The following is an 8376-nucleotide window of genomic DNA, read 5'->3' on the forward strand; positions in this document are numbered from 1 at the left end:
CTTTGAAGGAATGACTTAAACCCAGATCTCGTGCGATCAGGTCGCTCTCAGACTGTGTTCAGGGATGACTCACAGCTACTACCGCACCACTGTGGTGCCTAACGTTGCTTAGCTTTGAAAGATACCGCTGCAAAGGATTATGGGACAAAGAAAGCATCTTTTTACAGCAGGAGGTATGATGCTTCTTTTGGATTATTTACACAAAACTCATTGGATCCACCTGACATCTGTCCAGAGAGACATTCTTCATCAGTTTCAGCTCAGGAGGAGGAGGAGGAGGAGGAGAAGGAGGTGAATAAATGTAGTACAATGCAGTAGTACAGTGTAGTTTGGTACACTGCAGTAGTACAGTTCAGTAGTACAGTGTAATAGTACAGTGTATCAGTAGTATGTAGCAGATTTTAGTATTTGTTGTTCAGGTAAAACTGTGTTCAGTGTTTTGGGGTTTGAGGCGGTCTTCAAACACTCACGGTGGTCCAGCTGGTTTGAGGTCAATGTTCGTGATCTTTTTCAGGTCCAGTCTCTAAACAACAGAAACGGATCAGAACGCGTGTCGATGGTACATGTCAGGGTCGTAGTATTTGGTCACCACCACTCGGTTGGCGAACTTGCGGCCGGTGAGAGCCTGCATGGCTTTTTGACAGTCTGCAGCAGAAACGTACTCCACAAAGATCTGGAACACACAAGGAACAGTAGAGCCGGGTCCAGAAGGAAATCAGAACCCTGCAGGGAAAAAGCCTAGGTTTCTCCAAGGTTCCTCAAAGGTTCTTGCAGGAGCTGAGATCTGCTCTGCCTAACAACATCCTGATGGAGCTACACAAGCCAAGATTGAAAATGATTTAAACGGCATGCCTGCAGGCCCGAGTCATGGTTCTGTGCACTCCTCGGTGCTCTGAACAGATTAAGAAATGCCCCTAAGAAGTGCCCAGCCTTCAGGTCATTCCACTGGAACAACAAGAAATAAAACAATCATTCAATGAGCGGACGCACCTTTCCACAGCCGGGGACTTCCACTCCTTCCAACGGTCGGGGGATCTCGATGGAGAGGACGTTGCCGTACTTGCAGCATTCATCGCGGATGTCCTCCAAGATCTCCTCATAGTCCTCATCGTCCACCAGCTCGTCGGGCATCACCATGTTGAGGAGACACAACACCTCGGTGGGCATGCCGGAGTTCTGCAGCCTCTGCAAGCCAGGAATCTGCAGAGTGACCGGGGTCTCTATGATGGAGGTCTACAGGGGGACAGAGACACAACATCCAGCTTCTCCAAGAAAACAATCATATGGGTCATCTTTTCATTGTTCTGAGCCAGAAGAATGTCACATACAAAAACAAGAAGCTCTGAAGGTTTCAGTCTTCACCACAGGAGTTTCACTAACTGAAGCTTCTGCTCATTTCACAAGCTTTTATTTTGACAACCAAAGACCTTGTGTTGTTCTACTCAGATACAAAAGAACTCCGACTGTCTTTATTATTACTAATGTGAGCAGGTTCAGTCCAAAGACTTTAAAGAGCTCCTCTGTTCCTCCTCTGGTCTCATCAAAGAAGCAGCTTTAAGAAGAAACATTTCTTTATTCCAGCAGGACGGAGCAGGAGGAAACTCACCAAGTTGGCACCTTTAGCTCCAACACTCGCCCTCTGAACGATGAGCTTCTTATCACCCAGCTGCATCCCGTTGAGCCCGACGACCGCCTGCCCAACAGAAAACACCTCTAAACAACAACAACAGAGCTGTAAACAAGAACACCCAGGCCACGGGGAGCGCAGCAGCGGTTACCTGGTCAGTGGCGCTGATGTCCACATATTCACAGAAGGCGTAGCCTTTGGACAGAGACGTGGCACTGTCCTTCACCAGGTTGAAGGCTTTGAGTGATCCGAATGACATCAACAGTTCTTTAACCTGCACACAAGAGTCCTGAGGTCCAGCCTGAAAGCGTTCAGGTGAGCCTCCACATCCCGCAGATCGAAGGAACTAATGGAGGTTTGATTGAACTTCATATTTATTTGATTCTGTTAGCTGAACTTCCTGATCGTTGTTTGAGGTTAAAATATCAGTCTGTGTCTTCAGACGCTCCATTCTCTGGTTTCATCTGTTCCTGTCAGGTCTATCGTCTCACTGTCAGGATTTATGTTGATTAAAGTTTGGTCTTCGCTCTGCAGCCTTTTGTGGCTGAAGGTTCATTTCTTCATGATCACAATAAATTATACCTGATTTGTTTTCAATGAACATCCCAATCAATCAGAGAGCTGAAGCACTTCTGAAGAGTTATGGTGAAGAAACTTTGTACTGTTCATCCTGACGCATGTTCAATAACCCAGGTAGAAAATTCTAGCAGGTCATCTGGATGGATTGAAAAAAAAACTTGTTGAAATGTTTTGTCTTTTATCCAGAAGACTTCTTCAGTCTGAGGAACTGCAAAAAACTCAGTCTTATAAGCAGCATAAATAGCATTATTATTAATAATAATAATAATAATAATAATAATAATAATAATAATAATAATAATAATAATAATAATAATAATAATAATTAGGCCCCAGGCCTAGATATCACTTTCAGTGACAAAGAAACTATCAAAAGCCTGGAACTTGGAGGTATCTACATGTACTTGGGCGTGGATGACGGTGATGGCATCCAGGATGAGTCCATGAAAGTCAAAACAAGGACGGAATACTATCGGCACATCAGAATGGTTCTCAAATCAGAGCTGAACTCAAAGAACAAGATTGTTGCAATCAACAGTTTAGCAGTGTCAGTGGTTGCCTACAGCTTTGGCATTCTCTCATGGACCAAGAAGGACATCAAGAATATGGACTACAAGACCAGGAAATTGCTGACGTTACATGGCCAGTTACACCTGAGAGCTGATGTTGAGCGCCTGTACATCTCATGATGCCAGGGAGGACATGGGCTGCTACAACTTGAAACTGTTGAAGAGGCAGCGATAGTAGAGTTGTGTGATTACCTGAAGCAGTCTGATGGTCAGCTTATCCAACTTCTTTGAGACTTCGAGAAGACACTAGCACAATGCAAGTCCATCATTTAGAGGTAATGAGATAAAAAAACAAGTATAATGTGCCAGTAGGATCAAACATAGATCCTACAAAAACCAAGCTGATGCTTAAGACCAGATCATGGAAGCCCGAATAGAATGTTACAAGGAAAAGCCACTGCATGGTCAGTTTGCTAATAATGTTGACAAGCATTATGTAGACAAAGAACGTACTCACTCATGGCTGTCGAGCGCAGGACTCAAAGGAGAAACAGAAAGTTTAATTACTGCAGCACAGTATCAAGCCTTAAACACTCACTATCACCAAAATAATGTGATGGGCATGCAGGTCAGCAGCACATGCCGTGTGTGTGTGGAAGCAGAGGAGTCCATTAGTCATATAGTTTCTGGCTGCAATATATTGGTCCCAAAAGAGTACCTGGAAAGACACAACAAGGTTGGGACTGACCTGCACTGGACATTGTGCCAGAGAATGGGTGTAGGTACAACTGACAAGTGGTATGAGCACAGGACTGAGAAAGTGGTTGACAATGGGGTTTATGTCATCACATGGGACATGACCATCCCTACTAATTGTACCATCTCTGCAAACGGGCCAGACACTGTGCTCCATGACAAGAACAACAAAATGTGTTACTTGCATGATGTGACTATCCCGAATGACAATAACATCCTAAAGAAAGAAGCAGAGAAAATAAATTACAAGGATCTGGAGATAGAAGTCCAATGCATGCGGAACACAAAAACTCAAAGTTATACCAATTGTAATTGGAGCTTTAGGAGCAAAGAAGAAAGGATTTCAAGAGCAACTACACAAACTCCCATGTGGAGTCAATGCCAAAGAAATGCAAAGGACTGTGCTGCTAGAGACCGCTCACATACTTCGACGAGTACTCGACTGAATACCAGCCGAGTGCAGAGATTAAACCTGAGGGACCTGATTGGCTGCTGGTGAATGAACCAGCAATAAATGAAGAAATGCTGAAGAAATAATAATAAATAATAAAAAAACAAACAATAAATCCTACCTGTTGGATGAAATGACACAGCCTGTTTTTATAGCAGTAAGAAATCAAACTTTGATTCTTTGTGTCGTGAAGCACACCCTGTCCTATTCCTGAGATAAAACGCTCAGGTGAGGGAACCTGAGAGCACCTGTGCAATCTGCTGTCAGTGACATACCTGGTCGTCATTCAGGTAATTAGGCAGGCCTCCGATGAACAGTTTATGAGGGGAATCAGGAACAACGGTGGAGACAACCCCTAACAACAAGGATCAGAAAGAACTGTAAAAATATACAACAATATTATTTGTTTATCTTTTTGTCCTGAAGAGCGTCAGGACCCAACCTGGGACGTGGAAAGCCGGCTGCTCTGAGATACCCGGTAAAGGCCGGTAGTCGTGAGGTCGTCTGATCTTCAGCGACTGACCCTGGAAGATGATCCCATCGAAGGCCATAGCCTGCGTCGTCTCGTCCACCGACCGAAACTAGAGAAGGTCAAATACGACGTCACAACATGATAACAGGTCAGTTCAGGATCCTAGTTCTAACTCCAACGCTGTGCTGCTGATAAATAGATGATTCAAATGACAAACTGTTTACTAAGAGAGATGGAGCTCAAGGCATCTAAACCCTGTGACAATAGTCTGGTCAACCTTTAATGGAGCCAAACTCAGCGGCCTTAAAATATGTGACCAACAGCAACACAGACGCTGACCTCTGTTTTACCATGGTGTGGACAGAAAGAGAAATGTAGAAGGTCTGATGCTAAACATTGTCAGTGGTTATGCTCCACAAGTTGGATGTGATGTGGAGGAGAAAGATACATTTTGGAGGGATCTGGAAGAAGTGATAGAGAGTATTCACAGGGAGAGAGTGGTGATTGGAGCAGACCTGAATGGACAGGTTGGTGAAGGAAACAGAGGGGATGAGGAAGTGATGGGTAGGTTTGGTGTCAAGGAAAGAAACCAGGAAGGACAGATGGTGGTGGATTTTGCCAAGAGAATGGAAATGGCTGTAGTCAACACCCATTTCCAAAAGAGGGAGGAATAGAGAGTGACATATAAGAGTGGAGGAAGGAGTACGCAGGTCAACTACATTCAGTGTAGAAGAAGAAACCAGAGGGAGATTGGAGACTGTAAGGTTGTGGCAGGGGAGAGCGTGGTCAGACAGCATCTGATGGTTGTGTGTAGAATGACTGTTGTTGTGAAGAAGAGAAAAAGAGTAAAATCAGAGAAGAAGATCAAATGGTGGAAGATGAAGAAGGAAGAATGTTTTGAGAAATTCAGAGAGGAGCTGTTAAAGGCTCTGGGTGGTAAGAAAGAGCTTCCAGATGACTGGACTACTACAGCAACAGTAATTAGAGAGACAAGTAGGAAGGTACTTGATGTGTCATCTGGACAGAGAATGGATGATAAGGAAACCTGGTGGTGGAATAGTGAAGTGCAGGAAGCTATTCAAAAAAAGAGGTTAGCCAAGAAGAAATATGACAGTGAGAGGACTGAAGAGAGGAGACAGGAATATAAGGAGATGGGACATAGAGCAAAGAGGGAAGTAGCTAAGACAAAGCAGAAGGCGTATGATGAGTTGTATGGGAAACTGGACACTAAAGAGGGTGAGAAGGACTTGTACCGATTAGCAAGACAGAGGGATCAGGCTGGAAAGGATGTACAGCAGGTTAAATTTATTAAAGATAGGAATGGTAATGTTCTAACAAGTGAGGAGAGTGTGATGGGAAGATGGAAGGAGTACTTTAAAGAGCTAATGAATGAAGAGAATGAAAAAGAAAGAAGAGTAGAGGTCATAGAAACTGTGGACCAGGAAGTGGGAAAGATTAGTGAGGGTGAAGTCCAGAAAGCTCTGAAAATAATAAAGAAGGGAAAGGCAGTAGGATCTGATGACATACCAGTGGAGGTTTGGAAATGTCTTGGAGAGATGGCAGTGAGGTGGTTATTGACTCAGATATTCAATGTCATATTTGAGGGTGAGAAAATGAACGAGGGATGGAGAAGAAATGTGCTGGTGGCCATTTTAAAGAACAAGGGTGATGTACAGAGTTGTAGCAATGGGAATTAACTTGATGAGCCACAAGATGAAAATCTGGGAGAGAGTTGTGGAAGCTAAACTTAGACAAGAGGTGAATATCTGTGAGCAGCAGTATGGTTTCATGCCAAGAAAGAGCACCACAGACGTCATCTTTGCTTTGAGGATGCTGATGGAGAAGTACAGAAAGGGTCAGAAAAAACACCATTGTGTCTTTGTGGATTTAGAAAAAGCATCTGACAGGGTGCAAAGGGAGGAGGTGTGGTATTGCATGAGGAAATCTGGAGTGGCAGAAAAGTATGTTAGACTGGTACAGGGCATGTATGAGGACAGCAGGACATGTTAGACTGGTACAGAACATGTATGAGGACAGCAGAACATGTTAGACTGGTACAGGACATGTATGAGGACAGCAGGACAGTGGTGAGATGTGCTGTAGGAGTGACAGATTTAGCTTCAAGGTGGAGGTGGGAGTGCATCAAGGATCAGCTCTGATCCCCTTCTTGTTTATTCTGGTGATGAACAGACTAAGAGATGAGGTCAGACAGGAATCCCCGTGGACTATGATGTTTGCAGATGACATTGTGATCTGTGGTGAGAACAGGGAACAGGTGGAAGAGAACTTGGAGAGGTGGAAGCATGCACTTGAAAGAAGAGGAATGAAAGTCAGTCGTAGTAAGACAGAGTACATGTGTGTGAATGAGAGGGAGGAGGTGGAACAGTGAGGCTACAAGGAGCAGAGGTCACAAAGGTGCAGGACTTCAAGGACTTGGGGTCCACTGTCCAGGAAAATGGGGAATGTGGTAAAGATGTAAAGAAGAGAGTTCAGGCAGGATGGAGTGGATGGAGAAAAGTTTCAGGAGTGATTTGTGACAAAAGGGTGTCAGCAAAAGTCAAAGGAAAAGTTTACAAGACAGTGGTGAGACCAGCTATGTTGTATGGTCTGGAGACAGAGACATGGACAAAAAGATAGGAGACGGAGACATGGACAACCAGACAGGAGACATAACTGTAAGTGTCAAAATGAAGATGTTGAGGTTCTCCTTAGGAGTGACAAGGATGGATAAGATCAGGAATGAGATAATCAGAGGTACAGCACAGGTTGAACAACAGGGAGATAAAGTTAGAAAGGACACACTGAGATGGTTTGGACATGTCCAGAGGAGGGACAGTGGTGTGGACATGTCCAGAGGAGGGACAGTGGTTTGGACATATCAAGAGGACGGACAGTGGGTATATTGGCAGAAGGATATTAGAAATGCAGCTGCCAGGAAAAAGACAAAGAGGAGATAAATGGATACAGTTAGAGAGGACATGGAGGTAGTTGGAGTGAGGACAGAGGATGCAGAGGACAGAGAGAGATGGAGGAGGATGACTCACTGTGGAGACCCCTGAAGATGGAAAAGCCGAAAGAAGAAGAAGCAACACAGACGCTGACCTTTGAGCTGCTCTGCTGAGGAATCAGATGGGTTCTTCAACCGCCTGCCTTTAAATGTAAAGTTTCTGTATCAAGCAAACTCATCACCTTAAACGCCTGACTGATGTCTTGTGACACCTTTTAATTTAAATAATTGTTTTTAAAAATGATGTAAATGGAGTGGAGACAGATTCTTAGCCAGAGCAAAGCTCAGAGGTCTTTGTTTTAAAGAAAACAAAGCTCCTCTGCTTTTTGAGGAAAAAAAGCTCTGATTCATTTTGTGTGAAAACAAAGCTCCGCCTCTTCTTTGATGAAAACAAAGCTCTGTCTCTTTTTGAGAAAAAACAAAACTCCGCTTCAGTTTGCGTGAAATAAAGCTCCTCCTCTTTTTTAATGATAAAAAAGCTTCACCTCTTTTTGTGTGAAAACAAAGCTCCACCTCTTTTTCTGGTGAAAACAAAGCTCTGCCTCTTTTTGAGAAAAAACAAAACTCCACTTCAGTTTGCGTGAAATAATGCTCCTCTTTTTTGATGATAAAGCTTCACCTCTTTTTGGGTGAAAATAAAGCTCCGCCTCTTTTGGGTGAAAACAGCTCCTCCTCTTTGACAACCTGTGTAAAGAGTTAACTGTAAAAAAAAAAGTGTTGAGTGAAGTTTTAAGATAAGATAAGATAGAACTTTATTCATCCCGAAGGAAATTATTGTGCCAGAATTTCAGTACAAAGAAACATACACGCAGAATCACACTAGATATAAAAAATAACAGAGAATATGAAATCAGCTTTCTTCACCCTGCTGCTCCAGCACACCACAGCGTAGAAGAAGATGCTGGAGACCACCGAGTGGTAAAACATGTGCAGCATGGTCCTGCAGAGACCATAGAGTGGTAGAGCATCTGCAGC

At 43.7% G+C, this 8376-nt stretch overlaps 1 protein-coding gene across 1 annotated transcript in view; it reads right to left on the reverse strand.

Annotated features, from left to right (window-relative positions):
• Positions 1-475: 475 nt before the first annotated feature.
• LOC119421194 (splicing factor U2AF 65 kDa subunit-like) overlaps positions 476-8376 on the reverse strand; it is a 13629-nt gene continuing 5728 nt past the window's right edge. Inside the window, exons 6-11 of the mRNA XM_037688577.1 lie at positions 4365-4503; positions 4198-4277; positions 1779-1901; positions 1607-1693; positions 991-1233; positions 476-673 (exon numbers count right to left, since the gene is read on the reverse strand). Of these exons, the coding sequence (XP_037544505.1) occupies positions 542-673; positions 991-1233; positions 1607-1693; positions 1779-1901; positions 4198-4277; positions 4365-4503 (804 nt within the window). The 3' untranslated portion in view covers positions 476-541. The remainder of the gene's footprint in view (positions 674-990; positions 1234-1606; positions 1694-1778; positions 1902-4197; positions 4278-4364; positions 4504-8376) is intronic.

The sequence above is a fragment of the Nematolebias whitei genome, chromosome 15 (genome assembly GCF_014905685.2).
Source record: "Nematolebias whitei isolate Nwh7 chromosome 15, NemWhi1, whole genome shotgun sequence".
Classification (NCBI taxonomy): domain Eukaryota; kingdom Metazoa; phylum Chordata; class Actinopteri; order Cyprinodontiformes; family Rivulidae; genus Nematolebias; species Nematolebias whitei.